Here is a 20,281-nt window from a genome sequence, read left to right as displayed (position 1 = left end):
ATTAAGGGTTAAACCAAATGCTTATCTAGTAATATTTGACCTGACTCTGCAAATGGGAATGAGGGAATGAGGTTCAATATCATTAACCAAGAACCAGGATTCAGGGCCAGATTTACAGCCTCTATGCAGGCAGATAAGAAAACCCAGCTCTGTTCTGAGGGAGTTCATAATCTATGTGCCTGTCTGGAATCCAAATGCAGTCGAAGCAGACTTAAAAATGTGAGTGATGAAAGGAATCAAAGACTTGGGTGTGGGGAAATGAATCCACAGAAGTAGAAGCTTTCAGCACATGGCATTTCTTAAATGCAGATGTGGCAGCACAGCAACAGAGCACTTTTAACTCAAATATTACGCTGAAATGTTTATTGAGGCAGTTAATCAACATATAGTATTGAAATCCAATGAAGAGACACAGAACAGCTGCTAACAAACGTGGGTTCTGAGCTGTTGTGTAGAGCTGCTCTCCTCACCAGCCTTGGAGGCACTTCATTGGAAGGAAGCCTTCCAGAGATATCCCACCTGGTTTCCTACCAAGCTTTTAGTGCCAGCTTTTCCACTATTCCCAGTTCTCTGGCTAGTATAAATGAGCCTGCTTATGGTCATCCCTGTGATGACCCTGTGAACCTTAGCGATTCTATGATTCTACCGTAAGAGCTGGCCTCCAACCCACAACCGTCCTCCCTCCAGGGCCGGGCTTGTGAACGAGCCCCGCTGTGGCTGTAGAGGGCAGCCTTGAGAGGAGCGCCAACGTAGAAGCGCCGAATTCCACCCTGTCACCGCTCCTCCGCGCCAGCAGGGGGCGCCAGCGGCGGCGTTCTCCTCGCGTTACGCCGCTCTGTGGTCGCAGCACTTCCGGGCCGGACGGCGGCCATGGCGGCGGGCGGCAGGAAGGCCGTGTGAGCAGGCTGGGCGGTGCGGGGATGGGGTTAGCGGTGTAGTAATGCCGCTTGGTTGCTTATCGGGCCTTCTTCTCCCCTCAGGTACCCCTTGTTCCAGCTGGGCGGCCCCCAGCTGCGGATTTTCCGCCCCAACTTCTTCATGTTAGCGGTGCGGCCCGGCGTGCCGCAGCCCGAGGACACCGTGCAGTTCCGCGTCTCCATGGAGTGAGTGCGGGCGGAGGGCGGCATGTCGGCCCAGGGAGCGAACGGCTCCCCGTCTGCTTTGTCCGACCTGCTGCTCTTTACGTACCTGTGGGGATGAGGGTGAGGGACTGGAAGGAGCGGTCCTTGAGAGCAGCCCTGCGGAGAAGGACCTGGGGGTCTTGGTAGATGAAAAGCTTCACGTGAGCCAGCAGTGTGCTCTTGCAGCTAGGAAAGCAAATGGTATCCTGGGCTTCATTAGAAGAGGGGTGGCCAGCGGGGACAGGAAGGTGATTGTCCCCCTCTGCTCTGCTCTTGTGAAGCCCCATCTGGAGTACTGTGAACAGGTCTGGAGCCCCCAGTACAAGAAAGACAGGGAGCTGTTGGAGAGGATCCAGAGGAGGGCCACAAAGATGATCAGGGGACTGGAGCACCTCCCCTACGAAGACAGGCTGAGGGAGCTGGGCTTGTTCAGCCTGGAGAAAAGAAGGCTGCGGGGTGACCTCACTGCAGCCTTTCAGTACCTAAAGGGAGCCTACAAACAGGAGGGGAATCAACTCTTTGAAAGGGTAGATAACAGCAGGACAAGGGAAATGGTTTGAAGTTGAGGGAGGGAAAATTTAGGTGGGATGTCAGGGGGAAGTTCTTTACAGAGAGAGTGGTGAGGTGCTGGAACAGGCTGCCCAGAGAGGTTGTGGATCCCCATCCCTGGAGGTGTTGAAGGACAGGTTGGATGGGGCCCTGGGCAGCCTGGTCTAGTATTAAATGGGGAGGTTGGTGGCCCTGCATGTGGCAGGGGGGATGGAGATTCATGATCCTTGAGGTCCCTTCCAACCCTGGCCATTCTGTGATTCTGATGGGGCTGAAGGAAGGGCCTTCTGCGTGCCAGAGCTTCCAAGGCAGAATGCAGAACATCCCGCATGTTTTTACTGCTGAGGCTACAGAGAATAAAGTGTTTACAGCCATTACAGTTTATGGTTATGAGTTGCTTCAGTGGTATATGATTTATGTTGAGTTTATACTCCTGTGCAGTGAATCTACCTTGGTTTGGTTAAAGGGGAAGTCGAATTTATCCCTCTGTCTGTTTGGAGTTTAGTTAAGTGTTTATACTTCTGCTTTTTTCTTTCCCTGTAGTTAAATATTCATACTTCTGCTTCTTTCTTCCCCCAAAATACTGTCTCCTTGCTTAGAATGACAAAAGTGGATATCAAGAATTACCTTGAGAAAATCTATAATGTGCCAGTAGCTGCTGTGAGGACCAGGATACAGTATGGTAAGTGCAGTTGAACAATTTAAAGGGGTGGTTACAGTTTCCTTGCTCATCTCTATATTTGTTCCTTTAAGTATGTGCCACTTCATATGTACCTCTTCACATTTGAATGCTTTGTTTAGATTAGAACATCAGCTTTTTCTTTTAAAAACTTAATTTAAAAAGACTTAAAATCTTGACTGATTTTCTGACCCGTACCAAATGCTTTGGTACCATTTTTTTGTGAAGACCAGTGGGTGTTTCACTCACTTCAGAAGGAGCTGCTTTGCGAGTTTACCTAACTTGTAGAGAGGAGGTGTTATGGTCTGACAGAAGCCAGAGTGTGTAGAGGGAAAAAATACTCAATTAGACAAGTAGATAATATCAGAAACACACCTTTACAATTTTTTTTCCCCTTGTAGTTACCACATTTCTGCTGTAGATTTGTAATTTGTATGTATCCACTTATTGTGTTTCTTCACTATGCTGCACTTGTACCAAAACAAAAAACCGAAACAAAAACCAAAAAAACCCAACCTCACAAAGAAACAAAGTGTTCAAAAAACCAACTTCTTAAAAAACAAAAAACCAAAAAACCAAAACCAAAAAAACAGCCAAAAAACATTCCTAGTTTTGCTGAACTCACACTTGGTGCACTCTTCTCCAATTGAGCTAGGCTGGGATTATGTACAATCCCATTCACATATGAATGCTTCCTTTCGCAGAGCATCTCTGAATGCATTCTGTATGCTGTACAAAGTCAGGAACACCATTTTTATGTCAGGCATGTTTTTGATCAGCAGGTAGCTAATTAATCACACGGACAGTGACTTGTTGGGTAGCACATCTTTGGCTGGATTCTTCTTTTTTGTGCACTGACTAGGAAAGGAATTGATTGATGTGTTTCTAATACCAAGAGCAGAGGCAATTTTTAAAAAGGTGTAGGGTAAAAAGGGCTGTGATAGTGAAAAATGGAGAATGAAAGATAAAGCATCAGAAGAAGGTTGTAACTCAGAACGCATAGAAGAATAGAAGGAAAACAAAGATCATCTGCAATATGCCTATGTAGAAACTAAAGTCTTTAATACCAAAAACATTCAATTTTCAACAGCACTAAAAAATCTTCTTGTTTGTCCTTGTAACCTTGTTTTGTTCCTCATTACTTATGGAAGTGTTGTTAATATGTGTATGGTCAGGGATAGAAGTGGAAAGGTTTAGGATGTCTCGTAGTTCAAGAGCTTTAACTCTCTTTTATGCAGGGAGTAAAATGAACTTCTGAACACAACTTGCATAAAGTGAAGATGCTTTATTTTGTTGGTTTTTTTTGGTTCTGGAGTGTAATTTTCTGATTTGTTTGACAGTAGATCATTCTCATTAGCTGAGCAGTAAAAGTTGACCAGTCTGAAGCTGCTCAGTGGTCATTTCCTCATTATTTGACTGAAGCTGTTAATGTTGGAAGGGCAGTTTGTTTCTCCTGGCCCTCTACTCAGAAGAATTTCCACTTTACTGCTTTGCAAAATTTGTGTTTTGACCATGAAAGCATGTCAGCAGTTTGAATCTGGTCTCCTCTCCTTACATGTGAGCAGTGTTTACCAGCTTCAGTACATTCTAGTAATTCAGATATTACTGTGTAGTATGTATGTTGATATTGATGGAATTAAGATGAATCTTAACAAAAAATCAAGACTGGGGAAGTCCCCCCCTTCAGCCTGCTCTTCCTTTTGGGTACTTGGAAGTCCTGTGTAGTTACTGATGGACCTCTTCTATTCTGCAGGTGCAAACAACAAGAGAAACCATAAGAATCAGAGAGTGAAGAAACCAGATTACAAGGTCGCCTACGTACAGCTGGTGAGTTCACGTGGATGCTTGCAGGGAAAGAAGAAGGAGCTGTTAATCAGCCAAGCTGGAAGTAATGCTTAGTGAATTGTCCAGTTGGCTGGCTATTTCTTCCAATCCTCTAATGTAGATTATTATTATTATTATTTTTTTTAATATGCTCCAGAATGTATAAAGACATTTGATGACTTAGCTGAAAAACAAATTCAAACAAAACGGTAGTTCTCAAATCCCGTTTTTGTCTGAGGCTTCTATGTAAGTTACGGTCTGATGTCATACAGTGCTGCTTTGCCAGTGAGTTTCATACTGACCCTGTACTCTGGAAAGTTCATGACTTGTGTGGTTGATTGCTGAAATGTCCAGAAAGTAAAAGAATATATTGTAAGGATGGGGAACTTTTTATTAAAGCTCTTTGGATCTCGGAGAAGACTAAAGCATATTCCCTGAGGAGCTTTTAGTCATGTCTAGTAAGTGTGCTTTGTGGCTGAAGTGGGTTCTAAAACGTATGTTGGTTGCCCAGTGGAAAAGGAGCTTCATGTTCTTATGAGTTTCTTTCGTAACAGAAGCGCATTATAGTTCAGACTTCTCTTGGGCTTACCTGGCTACAAGGAAAAAAGAAATGCCACCCATGAAAGAAAAACCTTTCACATACCAAAATTACATTAAAGGAATGCTATTTATGGTTGTAAAGCCATAAGTTCAAAGTTGTTGTTGGCAACGCAACCTCAATATTACTCTGTCCTGGGACACTGAGTTAGTGTGGGGGAGCATTGCGTGGTCTTACAGCTTAAAGACTGTGTAAGAATTCACACAGACATTTCACTGCAGAAAGATGCACGGACAATGGGGAAGAACAATATTTAGTTTTTAATTGTTCAGACTTGACATGGTCTTGGAAGTTTTCCTTTAAGCCCCTTTTAGGAAGGGGTGTGAAAGGAAAATGGAGAATTCTTTTTTTTGTAGGCAGCCCTTATCTATAAAAGGACAGCACGAAATGCAGCATTAGTAGAAAGTAAGAGTTTTATGTTTATATGAGGACTAACCTTCATTTACTGTGCTGGAGTTGAAGGCAGCCTCCTCTGGATGAAGTCTTGAGTTTTGATGACAAAGAAAACATGCCTTTTTTCAAGAAAGAGTCTCTGATTTGTTGGGCAAATTCCCCTCTTGAAGGGAAGGCTGTTGTCTGTGTAAGGCTTTTGTCTGCAAGAAATTAGGTATGACTAATGTATTAAAAACACGGCTGAGGGATTGAATGTCAGGAGTGATTTTGTCTTACGAGTTACATTCTCTGGATGATGATCCTTAGTAGGTAATTGGAGGCACTTTCTATTGTCACAGCTTCTTGGTGGTGATGGCTGTGCTTTTGGAGTCTTGTTTCCCAAAATTGAAGCAGACGTGCGTCTCTAGTGAACCTTGATCAGTTCTCCAATTTTACTGGACTGTATTTAAATACAGTCTTGTTTCTGTGTCTGCTCAATTGAGAACGGGGGTAGTCTGCAACCCACAGACAAATTCAGGGGGAAAGAATAGAAAGCAAAGTGTTGTATTTCTGTGGAAAGCCACTCATTTAAGACAGTCCCCATGTGCATTCATTTCAGGTTAAATTTCTGAGATCAGAATAGTTGTCGTCACCATATACGTAACTGCAGTGTGGTGGGGAATTACGTGGTGTAGTACTGGAAGCAGTTGTATACCACCAGTGCTGTTGTATACCATCAGTGCTTCTCTAGCCCCTGTTTTGTCTGCTAGGCAAATTGCCCTGCGCAGACCTCTGTGGTATTGTGGTCGAAAAGCATTCGTGGTTCCTGAAAGAGCAAGTAGCCCTTGGTACCCAACAGTATCAATCTAAGCTTTTATAGAATGCTGTATTTTCACCTGTGCTGTGAATGGAGTTAGGAGTTCACCTTTAAGCTTTTGTTGTGCAGCATCCTAGGTGAGAAACTGACCCTTTAAGTAAATGTCTGCATGCTGTCCCTTCACCTCATTCCTCTGCTCTTTGCAGTTTTTTCTTCTGTTGTAGATCCCCGTGAATTCTAATCTTTAGGTTTCTCTTTTTATTCCTTTTTTTTTTCCTTTTTTTTCTTCCATTTGTTCTTTGCTTTTCATCACTATTTCTGGTGTCTCAGACAGTGAGCTCCCAGTTCTGTGTTCACACCAGCTTTAAATGCTGGGTGAGGCCAGAAAGCCAGCGTTGTTTCTGAAATGGAAGGTTTTGCCTTCGTTCTCATTCACGGTGTGATTCAGGCCAAAACAGGCCCTATGCAGTCCATTGTTAGTATCTGCCTAATTTAGAAAAGTGTGGTAACCACTGTAAAATCCCTTTTTAATGAGAATTATTTTGCATCTGCAGTGAGTCAGAGTAGCAGGGCTTTCCCACCATTTTTACCAGCTGTGTTTTCTCTCATTAATCCAGTTTCAAGTTAAAACTGCTTATGACTGGAAAAATAACTGTTTTTGGAGGGACTTGGGTTGGGCTTCGTGTTGCCCACTAGGTGGAAGTATTGCACTTCCCAGTGAGACTCCCTAGCAGCTGTTGTGTGGTTTACCTGAATGAAATGGAGCATGTTTCTCATGACTGCTTTTGCTTGCTCGCTTCATAAAACATCATCTTATGTGTTCCAGCACAACGTGCATGTCCATTAACTTACTGCAAGCGTCTCAAAGGTGGAAAGTCATAGTTGATACACCCTTGAGTGTCACAATAGTGCCCCAGCTGCTCCACATGTAAGAATTGTTGTCCTTTCTTTTCCAAATACTATTTCTTGGAGATTCAGAGCTGTTTACTTTATTCTCAGGCTGTAACTGGACAAATACATATCAGTCCAAGCATAATATTTTCACACTAAAAAAATACCTCAAATCATAGAAGGCTGTGGATCAACAATATCTTGCCATTCCAGACTCTGCCTGCATTTTTTTCCCTTCTAGAATGTGGTGAGAAAGGTTTAAGTTGGAGATTTTTGCTTTTGCTATCAAATCCTACTTTTTAACACTAATTTATTTTTTTTAACAAAAATGAAATCTATCTGTCTTTGCCAAGTAACTAAAGCAACAACCTTTTATCTGATGAAATTATAACTATCCTAATGTTACTTAAAAGAACGAGAAGGGAAAAAAAAGAAAGAAGCCACTGGTAAACTTTACAGTTACATCAACATCATGGAAATTAAAAAAAAACAACAACATCCCCTCCTCCTCCTTCACTGTTCTCACTGTTTAGCTCAGCAGGTGTTAGCACCCGTGGGAGCCCAACTGTAGACAAGCCTCTGGAATCCAGACCTATTTTTAATTAAACCTGTTTTGAGAAATCTAATGGAGATGGCTGTAAAAAGGAGTCTGACCTTGTCAACATTTGGACTAACACCTATTTAGCTACATGAATGATGGCACCGGTGGGAACATTTTTTGCAAATGCTTTCTCCTTAGACCCTGCCTGCAGTGTCCTGTATGTTCTTAGTAATTAACTCATTTGCACATCAGATGTGACATGTGATGAATTCAGAGTAAACTTGGACGCACTGTTGGCTGTACTATTCCTGTGTGGGCTTTGAAGCTGTTTCTGCGTGCTGTTTTTTCCATACATTTTAATATCAGATGTTACCATGTGCAGTAGTAGGAAAATTGTTGAAATGCACTGGATTATTAAACTTAACTGCATTTGCTGCTACTGCTGGACTGAGTCCCGTGCTGTTGGGAGTCCAACATTTTTTTAGTTAATGATACTATAAACATCATTTTTCTACTAATTCTGAAGGACAGTAGTAAGTGCTTCAGAAGACCTCACAGTTGTTTACATGAGCAGTGTTTGCTGCGTCATTCCGACACAATAATATCTTTGTTGACCTCCTTTTCCTAAACTTTTGAAGGGACTCAAAGGTCAGAAAAGTACAAGTGAGTTTGTGCTGGATAATCCTTCCAGCAATTTTCTGACATGAGGCTCAGCAGTGGGATGGCGAACACTTGACTTCATAGGCCTAATTATGGTCACTTAACCTGCCATTAAAATGAATGGAGGCAATTTGTACCACTTGATGTTGTAACTCCTTCTACAGACTCGGGGAGCAAGGTGTGTTTTCACCCTTTGTAACCACTAAGATTTGAAATGTGAGTTAAAAATCTATTTTCAATGTTTAGGTCACTTGTTATCTTCAAAGACGTTAGCATGTAATGAATGAATAATGACTCTGTACATAAATTAGTTTCACATTGGGGTAAAGCTGAAATGAAGATTAGATTTGTGCAGGAGAAAAGTTGAATGGTTCCCAATTCTGTAATCTGAACAGAGGACCACACATCTCACTTGTGTACAACCTTAGAATTCCTAGGAAGAAGGGAGGTCTCTGGGAGGACCCTAAATTGAGAATACTGACGTGTGAAAACATCACATTGGCTTTATTTTTTTAAGGTACTTTTGTAATGCCTCTATGACTTCATTGCTTTATTTATTTATTCTTTAACATTTTAAGGCCTCGTATGAGAGGATGTGGAGGGAGAGCTTATCCTGACAGACTCCAAAGATATCACCTCACAGTGCTGCAGTGTCAGTAAAACGACTTTTTCACCATCCAATTCCAAGACAAACTAAATTATCTGAGCAAAATTGCCTGGGTTTTTTGGGGGTTTGGGTTTTTGTTTTTTTTTTTGGTCAGTGTCTGTCTTTTTTACAGCGCTTTCTTTTAGCAAAACTGTCAGATAGGAGGGTGTTCTCACTTTCTCCTGCTTTCCCCGTGCTTCTGACTGAGGTAACCGTGCTGGCAGGAGTTCTACAGGGAGACCAGATCTTAGCTTTTTTGGAGTCCATGTCAGTTTATGAATTTCAGTAAATCAGTGAAAGGGAAGACCTCGCTTAAATGGCTTACAAAAGGTAAAATGCTGAACAAATGTAAGGTTTGGGAATAAGAACACAAAACTTTGCATCCTGGTTGGATATGCCAGGAGTTCTCATTCTGACAGTTTGGAAACCTTGTAAAATCCTTGCTCTGATGAACTAAGTAGAAATTCAGTTGTTTGCTTTATTTTGGTTAGGATTTACCATATAGTTAGCAGCTGACTGCTGTACAGAAGAGAAAACTTTTTCAAAGGAAAATGTATATCTGAAGCAGGATTGCATAAAGGAATGAGGATCTCTCTGTTTCTTTGGTAGACATTGTTTTGAGAAGGTGGCATATGAGCTGAAACATTGGTGGCCTCTGGCACCACGCTGAAGATGCACCAAATATAAATATGCCTGGATAGACTCTCAACACATTCTGTAAGCTGATGCCTCTTGGTATTTTTGAGATTTTGAAATACCCAAGATACAGGCTTCTTTTGAAAACTAGCTACTGAGCATGCACTACAGCCATTTTTCATACAGCTTTCATCACTGCAGAGTCTTACAGCGCAGTATTACTGCATAGTATTGTTACTTAAGATTTATCAACCTTCAGTTCTCAGGGTGTAATGTCTTGGCTGTTTCAAATCGTGTCTGGCTGCCAGCCAAAATCAGAATTTCTTCACAAAACAAGAGCTGGAAAGAGCCAACTTGTCTGTGCTGATTTTGATTTATTAAAAGACTCCAGATACAGATTGACATTTTTCAGCTCAATATTTGACTTTCACCAGCCTTGAAATGGGAGCTGTGAGCGCTTTGATAAACAGCTGAAAGGTTTGCCTGGTTTCACTACACCCTCTTTGCCTATCTTCTTAGATTTTTTTTTATTCCCTCTTTTAAAAATAATAACTGTTCTGCAATGCTTAGTGAATTACCAGGAACGTTGTTAGTATGCTTTAAGGACAACTTTCCTTCATTTGCCAATAAGAGAAGTGCTTTGGTGTTGGAAGCATACCAGAATGGTAGTGCTGCATAACAAGAACCCCTTACTACAGTGTTACCAGTATGAACAGTTCTCACATTTTCAGTGTAGGTGGTATGCCTGCCATGTTATTCTGAATTGTTTTCCAATGTGTTTTACTAAAATGGCTTCCTCTCCCAGATGGATGAGTCCTTAGAATCAGAGCCTTATCTGTTCTATAGGTACGGCGGGGCTGAGCAACCTGCTTGCAGTACAGTCTAAAATACAGTAATTTTTTGTAATGTAAACGAGTTCTTTCCCAAATGCTTCGGTTTGCTCACTTCTTGGGCAGCCCTTGGCTGCAAGGGTGTTTGCTCTGATCCCACTGCAGGAAGAATTTCAGTAGGGTACAGCTTTGGGATTGTTCTAGGACATTGATAACACCTATTTCTGTACCTCATATGGAACTATGCTTCAGTTGTCTTGGACAGCTATTAAAAGCATACCTGTTGGTAATTGAAAGGTACAAAAGAGTTGAAACTCCCGAGTGTACGTTGTGGAAAGGAAAACCATGATTTGTTCCAGTTGATCTTATCCAGGCTAGAATCTAGGAAGGAGCAATGTACACAGCAGCTCCCTTGTTGTTTTTGTAGTATGGTCAGGCTCTTAGGAAACCCCTAAGAAGTATGCACTAGAAAAACAACTGGAGCGTTGCTGGGTATGAGTTGATATTTCCTAGATTCTAGTCTGGATAAGTTCAACTGGGATAAGTCATGGTTTTTCTTTCCAAAACGTATGCTTGAGGTTTAAATTCTTTCACACCTGTAAATGACCCCGTTGAGTGTATATGGCTAAATGGAACATAACACACAGGGTCAGGGACACAGTGGCAGGTTTTTTTTCCGTAAATTATGTCATATTTCTGATCCCAGAATGCAGTATAGATAGCTGTGTTGTGGAAGGCTCATTTCATCTCTTTTGTGGAGCTGTTTCTTAATTGTGCTTCTGATTCGGTTATGTTTATTGCACAAACGTAAAGAGTAGATGATCTGAAAAAAACTGTTTTCATCCAAGGCAATTAAATGCTATTGTTGAGATTTCTGTGTAGTGTTCTGCCAATGAAGTTAATGTATGATAAGATTTGTAGGTGTTTTGGAGAATAATTTTAGTGTTATGAATTATGAGCTATCAGTTATGAGCTTCATTATGCAAAGTCCCATATGGAATGCAAGGGAATGGAAGGGCTGATATTGAGTTTAATGAAGTTGTGCTTAGTGCAAACACCACTAGAAAGCAAGCAGATAATGTTAATGGGATAGAACATTTCCACAGAATAATGGTTTCCTGCTGTTAGATAAAAACCAGAGACCAAGCAAATGTTTATTTTCCAAGTGGGAGACATAGATTTGATGATGATGTTACACTAAAATGACTTGTCTTTTAGGCAGAATGACTGATGCAGATGTAATCACTTTAATCTCATCAGTGATGGATTAGACAGATTGTTGCCACTGTAATTATTTTTACACTGTAGACTTTATTCCAGTTGATAAGAGACCTCTGATATCTGTTATTTTGTGTTCCCACATTACACCCTATAATAACAGCTGCTAGATCTGTTCTTTCTGATCCCAGACGAGATTTAAACAACTATAACCTCTACTCGTATCCTAAGTATTAACATAATGAATGCTTGCTCTGCCATGTATTTCCCTGATGGTGTGACTTCAACAAAATTGCTTATTTTGCTAATCTTGCTTTTACTATATGACTCCTACAACGTATCTGAGCTGGCTCAGTATCTTTGAAGAGGTCTCTCTCTCCTGACCATTCATTCCATAAAGAAAGTTGTCGATATCTTAATTTCTGCACAAAGAAGAAGAGGCAGGAAGCTGGTTTTTGATGGGAAGGGATAGGTGTGTATCTCAGGGAGAGCACTGGAAAGAGGCATTGGGAGTTAAGGATACCCTTTTGCACCAACAGAAATTTAAGGATGGTCTTTGATTGTAGTTGTAAGTACATGCGTCGTACCTGTTGCAGGAAGGCTCAGATGCCTTTTTGACCATTTGTTTTCTCTTTTAGGGTCAAGGGAAAACCTTTCAGTTTCCCAACCTATTTCCAGAGAAAGAAGACTCAGAAGCTGAGGCTTTTGATGACTTCAGGAAAACGTTCATGGAGAAAGAGCAGCAGAGCCAGAAGGGTGACCCCAGACGAGGCGGAGTCCCCGATTGGTTTGGACTTTGATGCAAGAAGCCAGCTGCCTTTCTTTAGGCTCAGAGGGATTTTAATCAGTAGAACTTGCACTTTTCTTGTAATGACTGCGGGTTTATCCCTGAGCATTGCTTGCTAGTGTGGTTGTTTTGTTTTTTTTCCCTAGCTATTTATGCTCGACTGCAACAAAATGGCCTTAAAGAAATAAAAAGGTAAAATAAATCTGACTGCATCAGATCTTTCCTCTGAACTTGGGGACTATTTCTGCAATGTGAAATTGCTTGTTGTTTCTGATTGTGAGTGTGTCATTGTACTTACCTTCTTCTTCATTCCACAGGTCATGTGAGTAGGAGTAGGAGGGATTTTGTTTCCCAGGATAAGCGTGTTTTGCACTGAATAGAATGTATAAAAGTCATGACAGGACAGCTGAAGTGGGACGAAAGCTTGTAGATAATTAGACTGCAGGCTCAGAGCATGTGTTTCCCTTATTGTCAGTTACTGTGTTTCACTGTCCTGTGCACTGCCTTCCTTCCAAAGCTGCCCCATTTCCTGGAGGTGTGTGCATGGTCTGATTTCACTCCTCCCTTAATGGCTATGTGGTATTTTGGACATAGGTTCTTCTAGATAGACTTGTGGCTCTGTGTGTGTGATCCCCAGAAGTCTTAAGAAGTGAACAAAGGTGGTGCACAGTCCTTGCTAGCTGTTGTGCAATGCAGGTAATTGCTTTCTGTGATCAGTCTGCCCCAGGAACATTTAAGGGCTCGGTTGTGCTAATATTCCTTCCTCTGCCCACAGCTACCTTGCAGTGCTGGCAAGAGTCCTGTGTAGACACAGTTGTATTGGCATAAAAACGATTCTGCAAGTGTAGACTGTTTTGTGCTCTGGACTAGTAAAAAGACTCTTTTTACTTCACTGGTGCACCTCCCTTTACTTCCAAGTTGTTGGTGCCAGGGCAGTGGTAGAACTTTTTTAGTCCTCCAAGGCTGCCACGTTTAGGTTTTTCATTTCTTGGCTCTGCAGCTGTTTCTCCTTGCTTTGATGAGGTTATTTTCTCTTTCCCTTTGTCAAGTAAAATGCTCCGCTGGTGTGTCAGGAACGGCAGGGGAAAAAGGAGTTCTAGAGAGGACTTTATTATGGATAGAAGGAAGGATGTGCTTCTGCAGGCCATTAGGTATAATGCTAGCATGTGCAGGGTTAAATGTATGGTTCATGTTTCCTCAGCTTCTGAATTCTGCCACTTGGAGCAATTGGCAGGGTAGTGAATGAGCTCTTGCCTTGAACACATCTACTCAGGTGCTCTCCATTATTGTTCCGTGTCTGAACTTTTTGTTTGGACAGCTAGCAAGATGTTTATAAGGAAACAGCTGTTCCCCAGAGAGACGATCCAAGTAAGATTTTATGCACCCCCTTCTGTTCGTTAGTTGCCTCTTTCCCCCGGCTACATCCTCTCTGCACAACAGTCTGTTGCTTACAGCTTCAGTGTTTCTCCCACCCCCATCTTTATGTAGCATCCAAGGGGGATTGTGTGTGAGAAAACTGTGTTAAAAAGAGAGATGCTCTCTGAGAAGAGGGAGATAAAGGAGGATTTGCTACTCGTAGCCTGCCAGGAGAGTTACAATAGTAGATGTGGAAAAGTACTGAGTTCACTGAAAAAAAGTGTTTGTGTTTGGCATATCTGCAAAGCCAACACTTCCAGAGTTTTGTAGTGACATGTAAAACTTCAGGTTAAATTGGGAACTGGCCTGCAGTTTTGAAGTGTGAGGGCTGAATTTGTCTAGGTAAAAGGGTCTCTCTTCTGCTGTATATAGTTTTCCCCCCTTCCCCTCTTACTTTTTTTTTTTTTTTAATTAATGGGCTTGGTTTCAAACTTCCACCTCACTTTGAAGTTGATCCATTCTGGGTCTGAATCTTTGCTCCTACTCTATAGTATCACAAAGTTTGCTGGTTTTTTCATCATTTTCCTTTGTGTTAGATTCCAATTTAGGTAACTCCATCTTTACCAACGTGACAGTGAAATGACAAGAATTCATCTAGTGCTGCCATATAACTTCCTAGCTGATTGGTCAGCCTTGAGCAAGCGAACAGACAGGTATGTGGTAGTTCTGGATAAGTGAGGGTGTATTCCATGTGTTAGGTGTAACAGCAAATTGAGATATTAACCACCAGGCTCACTACTTTCTGTGTTGTGGTCCTCAGGAGAGTCACCAGCTTCTGTATTGCCATTGAGAACTTAGGCTGAGAGGAGTTTATTTGCAGTACCAAATATGCACTAGGCTGAGTGAGCATGAAATGTTACAGGGCAGGTCTACCATGCTTTGCTACACTGATTTCTCCATGGGTGATTAATTTTTAGCTCATGTTCAAAACAGGTTTCTGACTGGAGTGGCACGAAAGGGAAGAAATAGATGAGTGTACCCATATCTATATGAAGTTGCTACAACCAAATTATGGCAGATACTCAAGCAACTTAAGAGAGAGAATTTATGTTACAGCTTCCTCTAAAACAGTGTACCTGTGAAATTAAGGTAAGGTTAAAAAAAAAAATAAAATTCAAGTCCCATTTGCTTTAATGCTCAGTTTTCCCAAGGAAGTGTGACTGTAAAGGTGCCAAATCTTTCCTAGTCCCTTGTTGACTAGTGTTTCAGAGGAGGTGCTAGATCTTCATATACGTAGTGTTTCGCAAATCCTGTCCCCTGTGCTGTACAGGTAGGTTAGAAAATAATGGAGGTAACACTTGTACACGAAGTCAGGGTTTCTTTCAGGAACAAAGAAACATAGAAGACGAGTGGTGAAGCAAAGACAGTGAGGTCTCAGAATTATGTAGTTGTGTTGATTAAATCGTGCTCATTCCAGCACATCTTGATGTTCTGGATGATGCAAGGGATCAGCAAATCCTGTGAGGTCACATGTAGCCTGCTTTCAGCGGTGTCAAGCTGTCCTTGGCAATGTCAGTAGCCATACCTGTGGCCAAGAGTTCCGAGTACACATGAATAAAACTTCTCCAAGGACCAAAGTAAAGACTTGGTTGAGGCTTTAGTGCAGGAGAAGCCACATCCCCCACTTGGCGTGCACAGCTCTGCAGCTGCTCTGAACTTTCTCTGTTGTGAAGGGGAGACGTTTCCCCTTTGTACGTGTACAACCCCCCAAAGAGAGCAACGTGCTGGAACAGTCAGCAGATGCGCAATTGCCTGCGTAGGCCACTCTAGGTGGAGAAAGGCACCCAGCTATGATGAGAGCTGTTGCAACCATACCATTAACGCTTCAGAGGGAACACACAATTGCTTTTTGTTTACTTGTATTATTTTTTTTACATCAAACCAAAATGAATTGCAGAGACAGTGGCTTCGTAAAGTGACTTCTTTGACGTTATAGCTTTGAAATGAGTTTTGCACTGTAGCTCTTGCTCAGTTGGGTGCTAAAGATAGGTTCCTTGTAGATCATGTAAAAAAGAGGGGTTGTGCGCAGGTGACAGAACCCCTGTCTGTTCTAACCATTTGTCACCTGAGCCTCGCTACATGACCTCAGAGAATGGAAGTGTTTCTCTTCAAGAGATTGAACTAGGAAGGCATATAGTGCAGTTCAGCTGGTAAGTGGTTAGTCTCAGAGTTCCATTTTCTGTGTTTAAGCCATGCTGTGTCAAAGATGAAGTGTATCCTGCAGATAAGTGGCTAGTTTTATGGTCTTTGTGCATCATCCCCTCTCTGTTAGGCTACTTAATGGTTAAGAGAAAAGGCTAAGTAAAATAAACAATAGAAATGAAGCAAATACAACTTCATGGTGTATCTAGCAAATATTCCATAGCAAATAGCTCTGTATAGTGGAAAACCAAGTAGGAGGGAGGGTAAATGGCTCACTTTTGTGGACAGATAAGATTGGGAATGGGCAATCTGGAGCTTCAGATGTCTGCTTCCATACTGGGACTCCCTAATTACACATCTGCCAAAAGAAGAGTATTCAACAGTCTGATCCATTGTTGTCCCACTGTTGCTAAATATTTGAATGGATGAAACAGTGGGAAAATTGTGCTTGCTTGATCCAAAGTTGTCTTGCTGTGGGAAAGTGTTCGTAAGTGGAAAACACCTGATCTGTTCAGGTTATCTCAACTGTATGAAAAAATCTGTAAGACAGACTGCTGCTTTTTCAGCAGTTGCCTGTTCATTGGCTTGAAGAGAGAGGTAAGGGTTGGGTGTGGGATGTCTGCTTACTGTGTGAATCAGGCAGGGTGCACAAAACAAGCACTATGTTTGCTAGAAGGGCTGAAAGCCATCAAACTCTTGTATTGACAATTCTGCTTTCTCCTGAAATAGAGTTCAAGGTCTGCTCAGAGTCCAGTTTAAAACAGTTCTTTGAGAATGTCTTTCCAGACATGAGCCTTGGCTTATGTGCCGGTGCTCCTTGGTACCACGGCTAAAAAGCAGCATTGTGATAATCCTTTTTGACCTCCTGAATAACACAGACCATAAAATTTCATGCAGTAGTTTCTGTGTATGGCCTAGAAACTTGCAGTTTCCATACCTGGCATGGATTTCAAGTCTTGAACTTGACAAGCATTGCAGGCCGAATTATATTTCTTTAAATAAGTTGGGCCCAAGCACCATATTGTCATCTGACCTGTGAATTTCTTAAAGTGGTTGTAATAGGGAAAAATGACCATTACTGTTTAAGATGCATGTGTTTGTGGAGAAGAGAGGTAATTCTTATAAATATTGTTTTCTTTAAATGGGAAAGGCTTTAGAATAGCTGAGATGATATCCTAGGATGAGACATTTCTTTTAGAGTGACTTATGGCTGTTTAGACAGAATTTACTCCTTGTATATAGTACGGCTTATCAAAGTGTGTGCTGCTGTTGTGGGCACACCCAGCTTGTAGAACTCAGGAGGTATCTCGTTGTTTATTCTGTGGCCTCGAGTCTGCTGCAAAACTAATTGTTTTCGTTTCAAAAAGTAACTAATTATCAGTTTCTTAACCTTTTCTGCCTTCAGCTGTTAGCAAGTGCAATGAATGGAAAGCGATTACAACTTTGGAGGCATTGCATTTTCTTCTGTGGTGGCCAGTAGTTCAGAAAGCATCATTAGGCCACACGTAGTATTCTAGGCACGTAGGTCTTAGGATCTGGTCCTTACATAATGCCATCAGTGCTTCATTTTTCCAAAGTTTTGGGTTGAAGAGTCAGACCAGTGTCAGTGATTCAAGGCTTGGAAAAAGTCCTTTTCTAAAAAAAGGCTGGGGAAGCTCCCTCTGTGGAATCAATGTGGTTTAGAAGCATTTTTACTGTTGTCCATTCGAACGTACCTTGAAAAAAATAATTACTGAGAGGCAGAGCATACTTCAGCATAGCAGGCAAAGGTGCAGCAAAGCAAAGTGAGTATTCTGGAAACTAAATGATTGTGGAGTGGGCAAGTGAGAACCTTATTAAGGGAGGGAGAGGCCAGGGAGTTGTTCTGGATCGCATGGTGCATTTCCAATGAGCCTGTGCTGAAAATGCAGAGCCGGTGAAGGGCCTCCTAGGTCAAACAGTCCCTTTCCTCCAACAGAGACTGCTGCAGACCGAGCTGTGCCAATGCTTGCACACATGGCAAACCCAGTGTGTGGTGTGTCACAACAGCTGTCAAAGACTGGTCATCATACCCAGAGTCTCTAAACATCCTGTTTATCCCTGCAAGGAGGAACACTTGATTGAAAGATAAATACCAAAAAAAAAAAACAACACCCAACAACCAAAACTGGTGCTAGAAACAACATTTGCCCTTGGGCTAACAAACCTGAAAACAAAAGAAAATAAACATAGGATGGAGGCAAACAGATTTCCACACAAGGCCAGATTCTAAAAGGGATTTAGGAGCTTAGCTTGTTTTGGCATGCTTGAAAAAGAAACAGTCGTCTGGGTGCCAGGATTCTTTGGGCTCTGTATGTGTGCGCGTGCATCGGGGGGAGAGCCTGGGGAAAGGCGAGGTGGCTGCGGTGTTGTGCAGGGAACTGGAGGACATTGGAACTGCCAGAAAGCTTTGTGCAGGGTCACCCTTGGGGCATAGCTTGTACATTTAATTTTTTTTTCTTATTTTCTATTTTTTTGGAAAAATTTAGCATACTGAAAAGATCTCCACGTTGGCAGTGAGATTTTTTTTTTTTTCCTTCTTTCTTCTCCCTCTGTTTGTTTGTTGTTCATTTGTTGCTGCACGGGAGGTCTGTTTACTTTGCTCAAGAGAATGAGGGACCCGAGAGACGTTGCTCTGCATGCAAAGCTTTTATGGAAGGGGCTAGGGGAGGAGAAGGGGAGGAACTTTCCAGGCCTTATGAAACACTACTGAGGGAGTCTGTGGGTTGTTTCGTTTGCTTCTTTGCCCGGTCCATGTTGGGTTGGTATTGCTGTTGGTTCTGTCACGGCTTCAAAGGTTAAGGGCCCACAGGCAAATCTCTATAGAGTTGTGTGAAGGGGACTGAGAAGCCCTTTGACCAGATATTAAGGCTCTGAGTATCTACTGCCTGTTCTGCAGTGTGTAACATCCATCCCATCTGCTTGTGGGGTCTTTAGTGGCAGGTTGCTTTCAAACTCAGTCTCACCACCTTCCTGTTAACCCTTCTGAATGAATTTGGCCCTGAACACTGAGGTGAATTCAGCTGTGCCATTAAGAACCTCCTACAGATAAGCCCAACTCAGCCCTTCGGTCTAGCATTGTAGTGCTTTGAAGGGGATTTTTCCAGAGCTGTGCATTGCATGATCAGTCAACTTCTGAATGCCTCAATTTCTGCAGGTGGGCTTAATAGATTGTGTCCCAACTGGAGGAAAGGAAATGCAGGTCTGCATTGCTCTGCTTGCTTCCTGTCAGCTGGCATCTCAATGGTTGAGGCAGTTTTGTCTAGCCACCCTTCCTTATGACAATAGGAATAACTTGAAAAGGACAATAAGGAGAAAACTAAGGGTGCTATGCAAAGGAGATGAATGTCAGTAGGTTGACAAATGGAAATGTCCCCTGGGATGCATCTTTTGCATGGATTTGCATCTCAGTTCTGAGCACCGAGAGCTCATGAAGTGGACAGCTTACTGCAGTAAGAATTCCTGATGAAAATGATGGATAATTCAAATGGAACAGACTTGAGAGTAATACTGTGTTCTGCCATTTGTAGTTTTCTTACCCTTTTTTGGCTTATAAAATACCAGAAACAGATGGGTCTGCCTGTAACTTCAGTCTTGTTTTTGAAGCACCTTTTTTCTAGCACTGGTCTGTTCTTCTCTATAGCCTTGATGCAGAGCAGAAAGGATAAAATGCTGATTGGCAGAAGGATTTTGTCTGCTTTTGAGTTGACAGTCTGTGATTCTTTTGTCTGTTTCCTGTTTTAACCAATAAGAAAATTGCCTGATGTCCTGGAACATATTTCTGCGTTGTAAAGGACACACCATGTTGTGTGCAGCCAAATGGAAAGGGTGTTGAAGAACCAGCTGTGACTGTGGTTGAGGAAACAAAATAAGTCCTATTGTGAAAAGTGATTGAAAAGCCCAGAAATTATCATTCTAGTGGAGGGAAGAATGTGAGGGAATGTGATTAGAGATGGACTATCAAGAAATATCTCACTTTACCATGTTTGTGAGTGAGGAGTGTCAAAGAAACAGAAGAGAGGGCAAGATAGACTCTGTTACAGAATTATTTTCACTCGACATTGAGTTGTTTAGTGTTGTGCAATTCTTTGCCACAAAATGTCAAGGCCAAGAACTGCTGCATGCAGACACACTCTGGCTGTTTCTGGATAACCAAGTTATCAAAGAACTAATAGTAATATTAAAAGAACAAGAATTATGGGAAGTCGTCAGTGTCACATGTGTCAGGCCATAAGCCGACTCCAGCAGATGGAAGTGGGGATAGGAAAAGACTTGTTTCATTGGGAAACAAAATAGCCAGTGAGCTGTCTCTCGCAGGGTTTCTTTTCGTGACCTCTGGATCAGCCTCTGTCGTGTTTCAGAATACCAGCCAAGACAGAGCTTGGGAAAGATGGCAAGTTTGGCAGCTGGCTTACCTGGAGAATGTCTAGCTGTGTGTTCGACTGTGTGAGAAGGTGTAACACCTTCTGTATTCTTCAGCTGCCAATTGTGCACACCCTTCCCTGGAAGGAAAGGTCATTTTTGTGGCTTGTGAAT

At 42.1% G+C, this 20,281-nt stretch overlaps 1 protein-coding gene across 1 annotated transcript; it reads left to right on the top strand.

Moving 5' to 3' along the window:
• The first annotated feature begins 776 nt into the window (after positions 1–776).
• MRPL23 (mitochondrial ribosomal protein L23) lies at positions 777–12,386 on the top strand. Its single transcript, XM_048948121.1, has 5 exons — positions 777–896; positions 981–1,103; positions 2,270–2,352; positions 4,103–4,176; positions 12,021–12,386. The coding sequence occupies exons 1-5, from the start codon at positions 871–873 to the stop codon at positions 12,180–12,182; spliced, it is 468 nt and encodes a 155-aa protein (XP_048804078.1). The 5' UTR covers positions 777–870; the 3' UTR covers positions 12,183–12,386.
• The last annotated feature ends 7,895 nt before the right edge of the window (positions 12,387–20,281 follow it).

Source organism: Lagopus muta, chromosome 6 (genome assembly GCF_023343835.1).
Source record: "Lagopus muta isolate bLagMut1 chromosome 6, bLagMut1 primary, whole genome shotgun sequence".
Classification (NCBI taxonomy): domain Eukaryota; kingdom Metazoa; phylum Chordata; class Aves; order Galliformes; family Phasianidae; genus Lagopus; species Lagopus muta.
The sequence above is the reverse complement of the archived record's forward strand: the minus strand, read 5'-3'. Positions and strand labels throughout refer to the sequence as shown.

Bases quoted from the DNA above. Each gene is read 5' to 3' on its own strand.
- MRPL23 (XM_048948121.1), top strand. From the start codon at position 871: ATGGCGGCGGGCGGCAGGAAGGCCGT. The intron at 897-980 runs GTGAGCAGGCTG...TTCTCCCCTCAG, and splicing joins GCGGGCGGCAGGAAGGCCGT to GTACCCCTTGTTCCAGCTGG. The intron at 2,353-4,102 runs GTAAGTGCAGTT...TCTATTCTGCAG, and splicing joins GAGGACCAGGATACAGTATG to GTGCAAACAACAAGAGAAAC.